This window comes from Rhyacophila brunnea, unplaced genomic scaffold (assembly GCF_057557595.1).
Source record: "Rhyacophila brunnea isolate RB1 unplaced genomic scaffold, BYU_Rbru_1.0 scaffold_5, whole genome shotgun sequence".
Classification (NCBI taxonomy): domain Eukaryota; kingdom Metazoa; phylum Arthropoda; class Insecta; order Trichoptera; family Rhyacophilidae; genus Rhyacophila; species Rhyacophila brunnea.
The window spans coordinates 25,596,910-25,616,226 of NW_028233170.1; the positions used below are offsets into that span (position 1 = coordinate 25,596,910).

Consider the following 19,317-nt stretch of genomic DNA (forward strand, 5'->3'; position numbering starts at 1 on the left):
TTTCTGTTTTACAGGTTGGTCACCCTAGTTGAAGTTGAACACGTTTGCCAATGTTAGCAAACGCCCGTGCGCCCAAGAATGGCGGTGCTTTCGGCTGATCCCAAAGTTGATGAATTGGTCCGATATGTCAAATTATTTAGCCCTATTTCACCCATTTTTCAAGGATCAGTCTTGCCGTTTTTAATAATCTATCCTATTATACTGTATACTGTATTCATATACGGAGTTGAAGAGTATTACGAGGCAGGATTTTTGACAGTTGCTTGCGCCGGAGTGGCACAAATTTTAACATGCCTCTGTTGTTATTGGAGTGTCCACGTACAATGTTTTTTATCTTGCTTTCCCGTAAGTAATGTGGAATTAGTAAATATATATTCCATATAACACATGCGATGGATTGAATTTATTTTTTTATTTGCAGGAGAAAGATCCACTAAAAGCCAAGCTGGCAAAAGTGGTACCCACAGAAAATAATGGATCTGCTGAGATCGTCAGGCTCTATCGAATACAAGTACGTTGTGTTTTTACTTTAGTTATTGAAACTAAATTATCGTAATCTATTATGCAGTCTAATATCGTTTGCGTCTTATTTCAGAATGGCGAAGACGGGCTGCCACAAGTTTGGTTTATGTTCCAAAAGTTGAAATATGTTTACAATTGGGATAAGAAGACTTTCCAGATAATAGAGTTTCCAGCTACTAAATGGGTCAGTGAATATCTACAATCCAAAGGATTACAGGATGACCAAGATATATTACAATCTGAGATGGACTATGGAAGAAATCAATTAGATATGGTTTGTTTTATCATATCAATATAACTAACTATATACTTATGTAAAATATTGATAAATAAATCTTCCAAAGAAACTATATTTCTAAGTTTTATGTTTTTGTAGAAAAATGGTTTTTTGTCTCCTGTAAAATTTGCGAAATTTAAGATAAGTGTTTTTGCAGTATTGGCAATGATATGTGCTTGTTATAATCATATATTTTGAAGATACATTTTACGTGATCAAAATCAGTTTTGTTGAAACGTAAACATTCTCATATGAAATCAGCAAATGAATGATGTTCAATTAAAAACCATAAATAAGCCAAACATATGTTTTAGAGACACCAATGGGTCTATTCTATGCTTATCGACCGCTAAAGTGATAAAGTGAAAAATATTATCAAACTTAGGGTAGGTTTGTATCAAAATATTAGCACTTATTGTAACAATTACACGAAGCCGGTTTTTATTGTTGCAATAAGTGCTATATTTTAACAGCACCTATCTTGCTGCTGTTAAAATATCGCACTTATTGCAACAATAAAAACCGGCTTCGTGTAATTGTTACAATAAGTGCTAATATTTTGATACAAACCTACCCTAAGTTTGATACTATTTATCAATTTAGTGTTCGATAAGTATAGAATAGACCCACAAGAAATGGAAATAAATGGCTTCTGTATAAATATGTAACACTTATCATATATATTTGTTTATTGTTTTAGGATGTCCCAGAGTTTATGGAGCTTTTTAAAGAACGAGCTACGGCTCCATTTTTTGTATTTCAAATTTTTTGCGTCGGACTGTGGTGCTTAGATAAATATTGGTACTATAGTTTATTCACATTAGTGATGTTGGTAATTTTCGAATGCACGCTTGTGCAACAACAGTTGCGCAACATGTCTGAAATTCGAAAGATGGGCAACAAGCCGTATAACATATCAGTCTACAGAAATAGAAGATGGCGTCCTATCAGCACCGACCAGCTGGTGCCTGGAGATATCGTTTCATTAATAAGATCAGCTTACGATTCTTTAGTGCCGTGCGATATTGTCCTGTTACGAGGGTCATGTATAGTCGACGAATCCATGCTGACGGGCGAAAGTGTTCCTCAAATGAAAGAGCCTTTGGAAACTGAAGGAGATAACGGCCCAGATAAAGTTTTTAATCCAGATGGAGAAGGCAAATTAAATCTACTCTTCGGCGGAACGAAAATAGTACAACACTCACCGCCCGCTAAACAGGTCTCCGCCGGATTACGTGCACCCGATAGCGGGTGTATCGGTTATGTCGTGAGGACCGGTTTCAATACATCACAAGGAAAGTTGTTGAGAACTATTTTGTTTGGAGTAAAAAGAGTCACCGCAAACAACCTGGAAACTTTTGGTTTTATTCTATTTCTTTTGATATTCGCCATCGCTGCGGCCGCTTATGTTTGGGTGAGAGGCTGCGAAGACCCTCTGAGAAATAGATACAAACTCTTCCTGGAGTGTACTTTGATTTTGACCTCGGTGGTTCCGCCCGAATTGCCCATAGAATTATCCTTGGCCGTGAATACGTCCCTGCTATCCTTGTCCAAATTGGGAGTGTTTTGCACTGAACCGTTCAGGATACCTTTTGCGGGTAAGATAGAAATCTGTTGCTTCGATAAGACCGGTACGCTGACCAGCGACAATTTAGTAGTGGAAGGCGTAGCGGGAATAAGTAAAGACAATCCCATCGACGTGCTTCCTTTGACCGAAGCACCGATCGAAACTATACAGGTCCTCGCTACCTGCCATTCTTTAGTTCAGCTGGATGACGGAATCGTCGGAGACCCCTTGGAGAAAGCCACCCTCACTGCGGTGGAATGGAATTTGACCAAAGGGGAGGCTGTCATTCCAAAAAAGAGCAAGTCGCCAGGGTTGAAGATATTTCAAAGACATCACTTCTCCAGTGCATTGAAAAGGATGTCAGTTCTGGCCGGGTACCAGGCAAACGAGATGGGGTCTCTGGAGACTCATTACATCGGAACCGTGAAAGGTGCGCCGGAAACCCTCAAGGAAATGTTCTCTACGGTTCCTGATCATTATGATGATACATATCTTACATTATCTAGACGGGGTGCCAGAGTTTTGGCACTAGGTCACAGACATCTCGGAAAATTGAGCTCTCAAGAAGTTCGCGAATTGAAGAGAAACGATATCGAGTCAAAGCTTAACTTTGTCGGATTCGTGATAATATCTTGTCCTTTGAAAGCCGATTCTAAGAAGGCGATTGCAGAAATTATAAGTGCATCACACGCAGTGGCAATGATAACCGGCGACAATCCGCTGACCGCCTGTCACGTGGCGAGAGAGTTAAAATTCACGGTCAAACAGCACACTCTCATTTTGACTAAGAAGGAAGATAAGTGGGGATGGCATTCTATAGACGAAAGCTTGCGACTGCCGGTGGAACCAAAAAATAATATTAAAGACTACACCGCTAATTACGATCTGTGTATAACTGGAGACGGTCTCGTCTATTTGATCGATCATTATACAGATTTTCTCTCCATTGTCCTACCGCACGTGGCCGTGTTTGCCAGATTTGATCCAAAACAAAAGGAATTTGTCATTTTGAAGTTGAAAGCTCTAGGATTCAATACGTTGATGTGTGGAGATGGAACAAATGACGTTGGTGCATTGAAGCATGCTGAGGTAATACTTTTTTGATTAAACATTAAATATAAATCAATTAAAATTATATTGTACCATTTTAAAAAAACATTTTTTGAATTACTTATTTTTCTAACCTTTTGGATATGGTCAGCGCAAATTTCACACCACTGTGATTCTTGACATTAAATAATGAATATCGACCATTTATCATAATAAATCGTGATGATCGTTAACTAAAGTCGCTTTTTGGTAGATCATTTTATGGTTACATTATATAGTTTTCGAAAGTTATTTGGTTAGTAAGATTGATTCCTATTTAAATTTATCAAAATGACAACCGGATTGGTAAGTATGAGGTGTTTGGGATGGTAAAAATTGTAAAAAGCTATCCATCTTCTGAATGTCTTGAATAGTAATTTATTATGTGTATATCTACAGTTTTTCTACCTACGTATATCATCATTCTTTTATTATATATTTTTACCATTATTTTTGTCATTTTGGAAAAAAAAACTTTATATACCTATATACTTTTTGTTCCTACTGATAACCTAGTGATGAGATACCTAGTTGGTTTTGAAACAAAGTTGTTTTTGTCGATTCTACTTTAATTGAATCATTTACGTTGACAGCTGTTTAGGGCTATAAACCCATTTTCGGAACCGTCGACTGTAACTGAAGTTCTACTGCGTAAATGCCAGTTCAATTAAAATATACCTAGTTAACTTACATAAATAGAACAATTCAATACCTACAAATATATTAAAAAAATCATTTGAATTACATAAATGAAGAATAAACAATTTAAATTACATTTAGTAATATATGTATCCAGTATGCCTGCCTTAGTCTGATGGATTATATGGTTGGTCACATTTTTTCCAATTAATTGAAGATGTCATAAATTCGAAAATCATACAATGAAATATTAGTAAAAATAACTTATTTTCTGCTTTGAAGTACATAGTATCACTCCCCTCCATTTTGGTAAGAGAATTTCTCAACTGTCACTTTGTGTTTTTTTTCATCTGGATTCGGGATGGAAGGTGGATAATTATGACACCGGAATTGTTATCAGAAACGGCGAGGTTTATTTAACGTTAATATTATACTATATGGTTACATTTTGAATAATTTATTTTATCCGTACGAAATCGGCGTGCTCGCGATTCAGCTGTTTGTAGCGATCTCTGCGCCATCTTGTGATTTTTTTCCAACGAAACCGTCGTCGAACTCTTTTATTATTATTTATTTTCGTAATCAGCGCTTTATTATTTGTTGGCTTTGATACCGATTCGGGCGTTTCCAGATACACAAAGACATCCCCAAACGGGGACCATACGGGGGTGTCACAATAGGTATAATAGATACTTATATTTATTTTAGGTTGGTGTTGCCATTCTTTCCAATGCTCCTGAAAGATTACCAGAAAAGAAAGAGAAAGTTCCTAAAGAACCGAAAGATAAAGACAAGCGCAAACTGATTGAATCTGCAGATGTAAGAGACAGACACGATCGAACAAATAGCTCTGCAAATCATCACCCGCGGTCGATCGCCGGTTCCAGGGATAATCCAAGATCCAGAGGTGATGGAATAAATAGTCCCGGAAACGATGGCCACGTGCAAGCGAGGATACAAAAACTTCTTAAAGAAATGGAAGAAGCGGAAAGTAATCAGATTGTGAAATTGGGTGATGCCAGCATAGCAGCTCCATTCACCAGCAGACTTTCCAGTGTTATGTGCAGTAAGTGTTTTTATGTTTTACTTTGCTGCTTTATTGCAATGACAAAAAATGTTTTTTTATCCAAATTATGCAACCAGCCCATGGCGATTAAAATTTTTGGGTGGCTAGCTAAATTTAAATTACAAATCTATATACAGTAAACTCTCAGTAATCCGCCGCTCGATTATCCAACAACTGCTGTAATCCGCCGTTATTTTTACTAGTTGAAAGCACAAAATCAAGCTCTATAATTCGCCGGTATTCGATTGTTAAATTCAGTAATCCGGCGCGTACAAGTATACAATGCAGATGAGATGGGTTTATTTTGGAAACTTCTCCTTCGTAAAACGTACATTCATCGCGAAGAAAGTAATGTACCAGGGAGGAAAGTGCCCAAGGACCGCATCACAATTATGCCGTGCTCTAAAGGGGCCCGTAAACGAGCCACTTTTTACGGCAATTGTGTCGCCGTTAATAGTTCCCCAAAACACGACAATAGTAGTCTACGTTGCTGAAACTTTACATCTATTGCCCATGCTCTCTGGCAACATGGTTGGTCGATATATGTAATATCGAACGCAATCGAAAATACGGCAATAATTGCTAGATAAATCTATTTCATTCTCGCTCTGCTCAATGTATGCATCTGTTTGACCTCACCCCTAGCAACAATAAAAACATTATAGTGACAGCCGATTTGACAACACATTATTATCAGTTTTCGCTGTGTCGTTATTAATATTATTATGGTGTTATTATTAATCGTCAATTCACACTACAGCTTATTAACGAGGTTTATTTACGACTTGAACTATGGAACGTGGAAGCCAAACTATATAATGATCAAAATATGAAAAGGCAAATTATCAAAGCTGCACAAATGTCTGGATCTGGAACAATGTGAGCAATCGAAGAGTTGAACATCCTGAATAAATACATTTAACTCCTGTATGTATCGCCAGTTGGCAAAAATCGAAGAGTGACTGGCAGTATAATAGTAATCAGTGTTGCTTTCTTCATAACTGTATCTACTTTTATCTTTTCTTCGCACTAATTGTTTAGTACCACCCACGATGGCCGCGTGGCTTATGGGCCGGTCTATAGTGTCGAGGGTCCCGGGTTCGAATCCTGGGTCTGGCAAGTACACAAATTGTTTTTCAATTTGTGTACGAGTCGGAGTATGGACCTAATAGGTTGAGCAAGTGGCTGTCATCCATTTCTCGTAAAAATAATATCTGTTAATACAAACCTCCACTCTGTGGAGGCCCATATGATCCTATTAGGATCGGACATGGTCAAAAGAAAAAGAAATAAAAGAATTGTATTTAACAAATACCTACATAAAGTCAATTTTTATCATTCTTGTAAAGTTTTTAAATAAATAATTATCAATAACTAATTTCTGGTTTATATTGCTTATTGTTTCACGTTTGTTTAAGTAGGACCCTATCTAAATCCTTATTTTATTTTAGGTTTGTTTATGTGATTATTTGGGACGAGATATAGTGCAGAAATTTCATTGCCGGCCGTTGTTGTCACGTGTACGCACAAAATACATCAGCCTCACTTCCTCGACCCTGATGACGGGTCATACGGGTTACACCATTTTTTTTGGCAATTGTACCCGCAATCTGCGATTTTTGATGCTCGTTTACGGGCCCCTTTATGCAACCGGGACACACAAAATGAAGCTTTTGGTCCATGAATCCTAAGCCATTCAAGAATATCTGCCTCACTGAACAACTAGTTGTGTCAAGTTATTTACTGTTTAATATTTAGTTAATAAACTTAGTTTATAAATATGTATAATTTAGTAAATACCTCCGTCATTTTCGATTATAAATAAAACCGTAATTTGCTAGTACAAATTTCTCAAAAAAACTATTTTTACGAAATACCTGTTTTAATTTTTACCATATTTCGTATGCATGCACTATAATCCGCCGCTTTCACTAATTGGACACTTGTCTGCTTTTTGGGGTGGCGGATTACTGAGAGAGATTACTGTAACTGTTTATTATTTCTAATCTCGTGACAAATAATATGTTATGTGGTATCACCACCTTTTTGTCAGTCTCATGAACACACAATGGTGAATGTTCTATTATGTTCACAATCCAAGCGATCAAATCTAAAATGTGAAGAATGGTTGTTTAATTGGGTTACAGGTGATTTATGCTTACAGTATTTATACTTTTCATTAGTTTATCTACATTGTACAACACTAACAATGTACTCTTCAATTTCTTTTCAGTCTGCCATATAATAAAGCAAGGACGCTGCACTCTAGTGACCACCCTTCAAATGTTTAAAATATTAGCACTTAACGCTCTTATTTTGGCGTACAGTCAATCTGTTTTATACTTAGATGGCATTAAATTTAGTGATGTACAAGCGACACTGCAAGGACTTTTACTAGCATCATGTTTCCTATTTATTTCAAGATCAAAGGTATGTTAAATTTTATTTGACATGGTATCATTGGAAATCTTTAACTCGTGATGATTCTAAAATAGAGAGATGCTACTAAAGCTGTGTTTTATACTATTAGATTAGAGTAAGCTGTAATAGTTTACTACACAGAGGTAAAATTTAGCTATGTACATAGCAGTAAGAAAATTTACTGGCATTTTATATTATTTAGAGGTCATACAAAAGTGAATAAAGATTTTTTCACATTGCAGTAAAAATATACCAGTTTAGACGGTTGGTGAGTCGGTTCAAATTTATTTTATGTTATAACGAACATTACAAATTATAAATTTAAGACGTTCACAACATGAACAAACATCAAAAAACAAAGAAATAGTATTAAAACAGTATATAAAAATAAAATATAATAGATGCAAAAAAACAGTATAAAGCGTAAATACAAAAAAATTAAAGTAGATACAAGGAAGTTACCTTATTACATATTTCTTTACCGATACTTGATTTTTATTCCATCTATATTCAAAATCCCAGCTTTGTGGAGGTTTAGAAGTCACAAAAGGTATGAGGATTTGATAAGCTTTAGCAGTCAACAAAAGAATAATCGTTATTTACTCATATCTCTCAACTTGTTCAATGTCGACAAATTTCGCACGACAATTCATGCTTGCAGTTGCCGACGTAAAGTTATATAGAGGCCTCGAATAGTTCATGAATCCATCTCCAAATTATGTTCTTGGAAGTATTTTTGAAACCAGTTATTAAAGAGTGGCGGGTGGTTTTCAAAAATAATGTTTGTCATGAGAGAAAAAAACTTCATTAGAGGGCCTAAAATGTTACTACAATAATTATTGCAAACAGTCTTTAGCATGTCTGTCATTATTTTTTATTGTCCATAGTAATATGATATGATAATAAAAAGTTTTTTGCATCAGTAAGCCTCATCTGAGCTATGTGTTTGTATTTATTTTACAAATAAAATGATGTTAATTGTAGTCTTTTCTTTCAGCCTCTCAACAAGCTCTCCAGACAGAGGCCGTTGCCTAACATTTTCAATGTCTACACAATAATGACTGTACTACTTCAGTTTGCCGTACATTTTTGCTGCTTGATATATTTAGTGAAAGAAGCTACAGATAGATCTCCACCAAGGTAATTTCCTATGAAGGTTTCATAATATTGTCACATTCAAATCAGTATGCTACTCCTTCTCAGCTGTGCAACTGTTTATTTCTTGATTTCAAAATTCTTGAAAACATAATCGGGCATTTACAAAGTAAAATTACAGTCATTCTCTGTATCTATTTTATATTTGATATGCTAGCGTAATAATGTGAGTATAGAATAATTAATATTAACATAAGTAAAATGGCTGGAGACCGGCACGTTTAGGCTCCGCTGCATAGCTGCCGCGTTGCTGCGGAGCCTTACGTTAAACTTGTTGGTCTCTAAATTACACTGAACGAATTGTTGTCTCACATAAAATTCGTGAGCAATCGTCAACAATATATAGCTACTGCATGCAAATGATTCAGGTACCAATTGGATTACACTGAGACACATGTTTTGCTAGCTTTAACAAAATATGCGTAGACCAAAACATATATTATGGTCTCATAAGTATTCAATTTTCCTTCATATTCCAAATCCAAGTGTGAGTAAGGTCCCTGTATTTAGCAGAAGTAACCGAACCGAAGCCTGGGCAACAACTATGTTTGGAAAATATAAAAATATTGTTCTTATTATGGAACTGTTTATTACCAGGATTGATTGCTGTATGTAAATGTCTGCATTCAAAAAGTAATCATCTATTAATTGGTTCAGAATTATTATCTTCTCTCTTATTGTCGAATAATGAAATGATTTTTCGAGTATTGAGAAAGATGCACCATCTTTGACTGGTTATAGACACTGTTTGCAATATTTTTAGAATGTGTTGGCAGTTGTTAAAGTTTCAAGGTTGAATGAATAATGGCGTGACGCGCAGGGCTGGAGGCGTGACTAACGCCTTCTTCGGATATTTTCGTCTGCTCTCGGTAATCTTCGAGGCAATCATTGGTTCCAACTGTTGCAGGAGTGGATGAATTTACTCGTGCAATTAGAGTATACGATAATTTTAGTGAGCTTGAAACTAATTTGTTTCCTTTAAAAATACGTTGGTATAAATTTCAGGGATGGGAAGCCAAAATTAGCATTGGATATTCCAGAAGACGAGGAAGAAGTGTTTGTTCCTGATTTACTTAACAGCACTGTATATATAATTTCAATGGCATTGCAAGTGTCTACTTTTGCTATTAACTATCGTGTGAGTATATATTATTATTATTTCCTTCTAATTTATAATTTTACTTATCTTTGAAACTCGTATAATTTTGCAATCACGGGCTCAATTTGTTGATTGCGAAATCACGGGATTAAAATGGACGGAATCAATGTAATTAACTTTCACATGATTTTTATTTGAAATAATCTATTTTTGTGAACAAAAACAGAAAAAAGTAGATTGCTTGTTTCCCATTAAATCACTCTAAAAATAGATGGAAAGTATTTTTAAACCCTTTTTTACACTTATTATTTATATAAAAATTAAATTTATTTCATATATTTTACTTTTTATTTAGTGATGGTAACGCAAATTTTCAATTGGTTCAAAATATGGACTCTTTCTTGGCAGAGGAAATACCAATACATTGATGTGTCAATTAAATGTTTTACTCTTTTGTATAAAATTTTAAGATTCTTAGGTTTTTTCAAAATTTCGGAATCAGAGGGAAAAAAATCTTTCAGACAATATTCCATTTAGGAATGTATCATGTAACTGAAGGCACTTGATGTACTTACAATTTATTATTCTGTTTTCACCAATCTCTGGACCGGCATTGGGATTGGAAATAATGATCTCGAAATCCTGGTGCAATCACTTAACAATTAAAATACATATTTTTTATTGATTAAATAGTCGGAAATATTTTGTAATATGTATAAGGAAAAGTTAGCATACTGCTCATAATCTGTATGTCACAGAAGAAGTCACAGATTTGATTCAATTTGTTGAGTCAATTCCACATAATTTTTTTAATGAAAATGTACTTTTTAGTTAAATGAGTCGAAGCAGAAATTGTGAATGTCATGTGGTTTTTTTATTTTTAGGGTGAACCTTTCATGGAAGGCTTATCAGCAAACCGGCCACTGTTGTACAGTGTCCTCATATCTGGAGGAGCAGTATTAGCGATGGCGTTAGGACTTTTACCAGAACTGTCACATCATTTTGAGATCGTTCCTTTCCCTATAGAGGTATTAATTGATTCTTTTTAAAGTTATATGTAAACATTCAAACATGAATAAATAAGATACAATATTTAGATATTTTAGAGTATTTAACTTAATATCAAGTATTCCCTAATATGTATGTACAGTAAAAACAAAACAATGATTTGGTTCGTGGATTGTATGCGTACGTATACGTACGAATATGCGCTCATCGGCTGCCAGGTATTTAGTACGAATTCCCATCCGCATGCACACCATCGACCAACCGAATCATTATTTTGTTTTTACTGTACATTTATGAGCAAAGTATAGAATTGAGGTGCTGGGGATTAAACGACTAACTAAACTGACATGTAATTAAAAAAAATAGTTAAGAGCCGTTTTCACATTACCCACTTACTTATGCATTTAACATGAAACAGGATTCCAACACGTTACTGCTTCGTATGAAAAGATTTAACCATTTTAACTTTGTACATGGGTGTATAAAATGTCAATATTATTTCCATAGCAATTAGTAGATATATACTATTATATATTAAAGTTTTTTCTTACTTGTTATCTTTCAAACACAAAACATATCATTAAACATGAATAAATGTCAACATTTTTTCATGAAAATTTTCAGAAAGGTTACAAAAATCCACAATTGAATAAACTGGTTGATTTTAATGTTAGTTTCCTTTTTGTATCGTACTTCATTTTCAAAATAGAACAATATGCCCATGTCTATTAGCTGATAGACTCCTTTTGCAATAAATATATGAAAAATAAAATTGGATATACCAACACTTTGCAAGCCTAATATTACATACAAGTGTTTATTTTTGACAAAACAAACTTAACAATGAAGTAGTATTCCAAACTTCCTCATTGTCACCTTTGTTTTACCAAAAACTAAACTACTAAAATAAACACTTCCTGATGTTCCTGCACTCACAATTTTTTTATATTACTTTAAATAATCGGTTTCTGTAAATCGTTGGGCTTGAAACATTTGTTCATATGATTTTGTTACATTTTAAAAGTTATAAATCATTACGTATTGTATGTAATTGCGCATAGGATATGTACATCGCGTGGCTACTGCCAAAAGTTGGTAAGTCTCGAAATCATGTTATGGAGTAATTGAAATTTGAAGTTTGATATGTCCTCTAAAATCAGGCGTAATGATAATTTCTTTGTTCTTTATGTGCATGTTCTATAATATATCGGATGACCTAAATTTTTTCCTAACATACCTACATATTTATATATAGACACATAATCCGTTGTTTACTCTATATACCTAAATTATCTACTTACCATCTTTTGGCAACAACCCCATAATATGTTTTCGATATTGACCATTATGTGTGATTTATCAGTTTTTTTTATTAGATGTTTCATTTACAGAATGTTGAAAAAAGTTATGTAGAATTTTCGATTGCATATTTAACATTGAAGTCAATTTACATAAATTGCTTGCCGGGGCACCTGTAGTAGTTCAGATCTCCAGCACCTCAATATAATATATTATTGGAAATATAAAATATCTTTTGTAACTATGATAAAGGAGTTTGTATCCGAGTTAGTTTTTTTTATTATGAGAAATAGATGTTAGCCCATACTCTGTGTCCAAATCACATTGAAAAACAACATGTGAATTTTCCACATTATGATCCACGACATTTTTTTTTTTTTTTTTTTTTATTTATTAAGGAAAACAAACAGTTACATATTGATTACAGAAATTTATAATATAATAATAAAAAGTTAATGCAACCAGCAAAGTTTCCATATATACATTATAATATAGTTAAGCCTAACAAGATAACATAAATATAAAGAAATTACATAAGAAGATTACATGAGAAAAATGAGGAAGAATAATGAATAATTAAATAATATACAAAAGATCAAAAGATAAAAAAGAAAAATAAAAAAAGTAACATAAAAAATAAAAGAATTAATATATATGTATAAGTAAATACATTATATATCTATTTATACAAAATTTTTGAGATAGCATGTTTAAATGAAACAGGTGAATTATTAAAAGGGTCAACGGTGGAGAAATACATATTATAATTTCATTGACATTATATTCCTGATGTATAATCGCTCGACCATCGTAAGTGTTGGTAAAAAAATGGATAATTGCTATGTATCATAATGCACAGTTGATATTCAGACATTATCTAACACAGTTATAACGAAATTATATATTTAACATACAATATTAATATAACATATAATATTTTAAATGATTTATGAAGTTATAAAGTTTAATATAGCAACTCTTATTATGTACGTGTTTTGAAATAGATTATAAATTTTAAATAACGTTATTTAGAACTAGATAATTGTGTTTAGCACTATGAGGTGCTCCATTGCCATGCTCAATGTAGTTTTGCACCCATAATGTTGAGAGAACTTTGACTGCGATCATCTGGTATTATCCAGTATGTCATTTGTTATATGCTGTAGTAGTTGTAGAAGCTACTATCATCCAGAGCGAACCGCATGGGGTAGGTTTAGTCGACACGCTATTGTATGACTTATTTTTGCATCAATTGAAACAAATTATTTATTGAACCATGTATTTCCTCATTCAGGTTGCATAATAATTAATGTTTGTTCAATTCTCTTCCAGTTCAAGATGATCTTGGTGCAAGTGCTAGTTGCGGATATGGTGTTTGCATATGTGGTGGACAGAACATGTCTTTGGTTATTCGGTGAGGGGACTCTGAAGCAACCATGAGTTTCGTTGTATACTTTTAGAAAACCAATGAACTGTGCGTTTTAGCAAAAAAAAAATGCTTATGAAATGTATTTTTAAACATTGAATATATTACTTATCTTAAATCGATATCAATAAATAACTTATTCTACATCTCTAAGGAAGCAGTGTGAACATCTTTAATTTTATACATCTACGAATTATGTTCAATTTAAACAGTATAAAGGAGAGACTCTACCATTATTTTTGGAAATATGAATACAATTTTTCTATTGGTGGCAGATTTGAGTGTACCTACACTCAAAACAACCGCCGATACACTGATACAGTTACCTTTTTTAATTTTAAATATAATATATTAAGTATCTATCATTTCATGAAGCCAAAATTGTCGTGCAATTACAATGAATAACATGTTAGCAATCACAATGGCCCGTATAGACAAACTGATTTGGTCAGGCCGATTTGGTAAGATCATACATAATATCAGGTTGTGTGAAGATGTTGTCTGACAATCCTCATAATTTTTGTCTGGTGGTTGGTTCAATCAATGCCAGTGCAAGTATCATTCTGTTCAGGAGGAAATCAACTAACTAAATCAGGCGCAAAGACAGTCCATCGCTTGTAAGCAACACCTCAATTGGTCAGGCTGACAAAGTCAAGTGCTTTAAAACAACAGTAAAGATATTGTTTTCGCCACCTGAATATGTATAATAATTTTCACGAGAAACCTAATCTCTTCTATGTGGACAATCTCCTGTGTTCAAGTTCATTTAGTTCCCTTAAATAATACATTTGTACCCAAGAGCCAATGTATCTTAAGTTCAAAAAGAACACTTGGTAAAACACATTTCAACTTTTTCACCCATGACCGTTTTAACAGCGACCTGTCAAATGTCGTTGAGAACATTTAACAATTATTTTAGATAAATGTCTTGTTTTTGCTCCGAGTGCTATCCGTCGTGTTACTTTGGAGTAATAAAAATAACGGAAACATGTTACTGTGTTAACTTTTTAGAATAACCCTGCAGGTTCATGTTATGAATAAACTCAAAACTTGAATTGACTATGATAATGTAGGTACCTACTAAATTTGTACTTAAATTGTTTTCGGTAAAATCGGACATGATACACTGGCTCTGAGGTACAGACAAATTATACTGTTGTTAAAATTAATATTATGTCAACCAGATAATTCTTTTGATCTCCATCGATTCATTGAATCTCAACTGAATAAACTATGTTCACTTGTAATTTAGTATTTTCTTTCACAAAGCACACTTCTTTCTATATTTATAACTGACAGTTAACTGTAAGTTTATACATAATAAGAATATATAATTTTGTATTCTCTAATGATAATTATTATTGGTATCGGACGATGGACCAAGAATCCGCTGAAAAATATTTTCTTAACAAAATGTTATGATTTGTGATTTGATATTGAATTTATTTTATAAGTTTTCGAGTTGTTTTATAGTGTGATTACTATTAATTTATTTGTTAATATCATTGTGTACCTGTAGTAAATAAAGACAAATACAAACTATGTATACAGTTTTCTGATGAATGGGATACATTCAATCTCACTTGTAAATAAATTACTTCATTTTCCTTATATATTATGATTCATTTTACTGAATGTAATTTTTTTAGATCAGATATGTTAAATCCATGTATTAATTGTTTTACAGTACAGTTTGTAATTTTGATATTGTAATAATAATTGTAAATGTATATATTTATTATTTAAACAAATAAAAATATAATGAGCTTTTAATTCCGGGGCAGCTTCTAATTACATATTAAATTGCTTTTATTGAATTTTCATAACTCTTACGAACACACTATGTTTTTCATGTTTCATTTTAAATGGGAAATGGGGTAAATTAAGGTAATTTTTTTAAACAAAAATGCACAATGAATACCAATAGAGTATTATTATAAAAAGTGTCCATGATTATTTTTGTGCTGACATTTTAACTAAAAATATTTTTCCAACAGTTCAATGTCTTTCAACTCTTCTAGGTTAAAAGGTATTGTTGCCACCTTCATAGTGATTTTAGTTGGTTTTGTTATTATTAGTATGCATCAAAAATATAGAAAGTTATAAGTCAGGATCATTTAAATTGTGTAATGTTTCCATACAAGTACCGATACATAATAGTACAAAAATAATTAAAACAATGTGACTTTACTTACACATGACATTTTGTTAATTGAATTTTAGTTTCTAGTGCATTTTATGGTCCGGCATATTTGCACAGCTGTCCTGTTTAGAGCTGTCATATCGGAAAAAAAAGTATTGATACCTGGTATTGGTATTGTATCGAAAGAAAGTATCAAAGTATCATTGATACTCAATTAGTATCTATCTCAAATATGATACTTGTCTGCTCAAAATAAATCAAAATCAATAGTATTGAAAGAAAGGAAGTACATATATCATAATAATCTAATTATCGGCCAAAAATTTCAATACTTCCTGACGGCCCTAGTCCTGTTACATGTCAACATAAGACACGGTTACCAACTGTAGGCACTCAAAACTTGAACTCAACAAATTGCATGATTGCTATAAGATATCCAACGTCTTTGTGGTTATTTGAAACCTAAAAATGAACTAAAAACTAACCATCCACCGCAATTAGGAAGAACTGTGTCTTCATATTCAGTTTTGCTTGTTGTCATTTCTCAAAAAATTAACAAAAATTTAATACAGTTGGTGGCGTATATTGTTGGGACATAAAGTGTACGAGTACCGAATTTTCAAATAGTTGGTTTAATGACACCATTTATAAAAAATATACACAGGGAAAAAATGTATATACAATCATAAATTGATCACAATATTCTCTCAGTTTAAAGGTTAAAAATTTGTTATTTTCTAGAATATCGCCCATAAATCCATCTTTTGAATTATATTGAATTCTCCAATTATAAAATGGGTTGATTGTTGGATTTTATGCAAAAATAGATTTCATAACGATTACCGTTGTACTGATAGACATGTCGAAATACATTCCTTTTTTAAGTTTTGTGTGCAATATGTATTATTTTTTTTAAATTATGGCTCTTTGTGAGCAGAGCTAGTCAGCAAGCTAGTATTCATCGCATCAAAAAATATGTCATGTTTCCTGATTGATTGATTATTGTATCGTGGATACATGATACAAATAATAAATTAAACGATTTTTGTAAAATATCTTTGCAATGATCGGTAATCAATTCAATTTATTCGTTTATTGTTTAAAAATTTTGTTGAAATATCTTTACATAAGTGGCTACTAATTTATATTGATGTTTTAATCTCCGTATGTATATATTTTTAATATTTCGATAAAACATGAAGTGGTTTTGTCAAAATGCTTTCAGTGAATGTTTTGTTATTCATTCTATAAAACCAATAAAGACTTGAGCTTAACTATACATAATGAGTGCAGATTCTTGTCTTGTACAAACTATGTATTGTAATAATCTATTGTTGTACGAGATCAATATATATGCGCATGTAAAGTTAATAAATTATTTGTTCAAAATGTTAATGACTATTTCATTTCACTGACTTTTTCTCATTCCAATTACTAAAACCATGGTCATCTATAATCATACTGCTGCGTGAAATTCTGAATTCAAATTCTGATTCTAAAGCTAGTTATTGCTTATATTTTGGATTCAATACGGTAAATGATTATTTTTGAAAATGAAGAATGATTCCATGCTAACAGAATATTTAAACCAATTTTCATTTATGGCATTTTTCGCATTACATTCTAAGAGTAAGCGATAACTGGCACTATGATTGGAATTCGCGATTTCACGTCTGCCTAATATATATTTTATGGTTTTGTGACCTACAATATATCTATAATTTGTCATGAAGATCATGATTTCCTTCAAAAGTTCCATATATCCCTCATAGGTCAGATTATCAAGTACGGAACCCCTCTCTTCCGTGTCGACCCTCAAGTTTCCGCTGACAATTAGTGTCGAGATTATCTTCTCTTCTGGCTGTGGTTGAAGATCTGCAGAACTCTCTTAACACATATTTTGGAGTGGTGATTCTTAATGCACATTTCTTTTAGTTCTGAAACATTTGTTCATACACAAATGCGAAATATCCCTGAATGCGATAAATAAAATTAAACCCCATTCAGTCTAAGATCTTCTCAGGGATTTTTCTAATCGGTTTGTTTTTGAGGCTGTTATAAATTATGTAAGTATATTCTTCTAATATAAGAAAAAGAAAAAATAGATTACACCCACAGTGACCTAGTTGGTAGAACTTTCTGTAGTAGTCTTTGAAGTTGTGGACTGCGAGTTTGATACCATACCTGGGTTAAAAAGCATGTTATGTTTATCAATGTCTGTTTGATTCAGTGCAAAGACGCGATGGGTTAGGGTTGGGCGAATGAAAGTATTCCTCATGAATAAAATCTATTACTTTAATAATATTAATATCCCCTCCTCTGTACTTAGAATGATCATGGCTTGAAAAAGAGAGTATAATAATGTTGTTATCATACAGTCATTATTTCATCGGTACTTCATGACTGAGGATCGCGACCCAGATGATTTAGCTGTTGGGCACTTCTCCACGGCTCGGCTCCACCCCTCAGTATTCAATGGCATACCATGGATGTATCATGCATGCCACGGATATAGACCCTGCGCATACAGGGTCTATATCCGAGGCATTATTGATGTGGTTCTTCCATCCAGTGTCCTTTTCATTTTCGATCTTTTATATGACAATAAGTATATCAAAAGTTTTTTCAGGTTATCCTCCCATCGGTATTCGACCTAAGGCCGAAAGCCGAAATCCCAAATGGTAAAAATTCCGAAAAGGATGCAATTGAAAAATCAAACTGATACGGCACTTCGTAATATTATCGAAATCAAAATTTTAAATTCACAATTTTTTTAATAAATATTATGTAATTAGGTAGGTACTTACTCGCTGTAAATATAATATAATACTCAGTAGGTGTAATTATTTAATTTGTAATTTATTAAGAGTTATCTATTGTATATAATTCCTTTAATTTTTGTATTGAGGTAGGTACTTACGTTTAGTTATAATGTAAATATTGTTGATATATATATAGTTGACTCATTGATCCCTATCCTCAGTAGAGAGGCTAAGGATAGAAAGATATAGCTAGAATCTATATAATGAATTAGATTACCATTTAACCGACTAACAATTTGATGCGTTTTACATGTTTAAGAGGATAATTACATAAAATTTTATTTTTCGGGATTTAGCCATTCGAGATTTCGGCATTCGGAATTTCTGCCTTCGGGATATCGTTAGGGTCAGGCACCCACAAATAGGAACACTACGTAAAACTAACTAAAGTTGAAATTTACATAAAAATAATGGGTTCACCTATCTACTCAGTATGATGAATACCTACTTACTCCATTTTTGGAGCTGGCGTAGTAGGGTACGTAAATTGACAAATTTTATCAGGTCCTCGGATCCATTTTACACAATAAGAGAAACGTATTATTCGTTTATTGAATGAATTATTATTTATTGTTTGAATGAAATCTGCCTACCGCCTGTGGAGAGCAAATAATTGTGTGGCCCAAAACCGCGCGACTGTTTAAATTAGTTCAATAAGAAATAGTCCACGCATACCTATCCCTCGTTACGGCGCGATGGGTGAGGTATTTTACGCCCACCCCCCATAAGATTGCTTGGTGCATACCAGTGACGTGCGAATATGACGAAGTAGGGTATCATATCG

At 33.1% G+C, this 19,317-nt stretch overlaps 1 protein-coding gene across 1 annotated transcript; it reads left to right on the top strand.

The window, feature by feature from the left end:
• Positions 1 to 36: 36 nt before the first annotated feature.
• LOC147066215 (endoplasmic reticulum transmembrane helix translocase) lies at positions 37 to 13,724 on the top strand. Its single transcript, XM_085955988.1, has 10 exons — positions 37 to 345; positions 422 to 511; positions 596 to 796; positions 1,500 to 3,455; positions 4,803 to 5,160; positions 7,394 to 7,590; positions 8,579 to 8,721; positions 9,742 to 9,874; positions 10,720 to 10,863; positions 13,475 to 13,724. Exons 1-10 carry the CDS (start codon positions 79 to 81, stop codon positions 13,580 to 13,582), a joined length of 3,597 nt encoding a protein of 1,198 aa, XP_085812114.1. The 5' UTR covers positions 37 to 78; the 3' UTR covers positions 13,583 to 13,724.
• Positions 13,725 to 19,317: the final 5,593 nt, after the last annotated feature.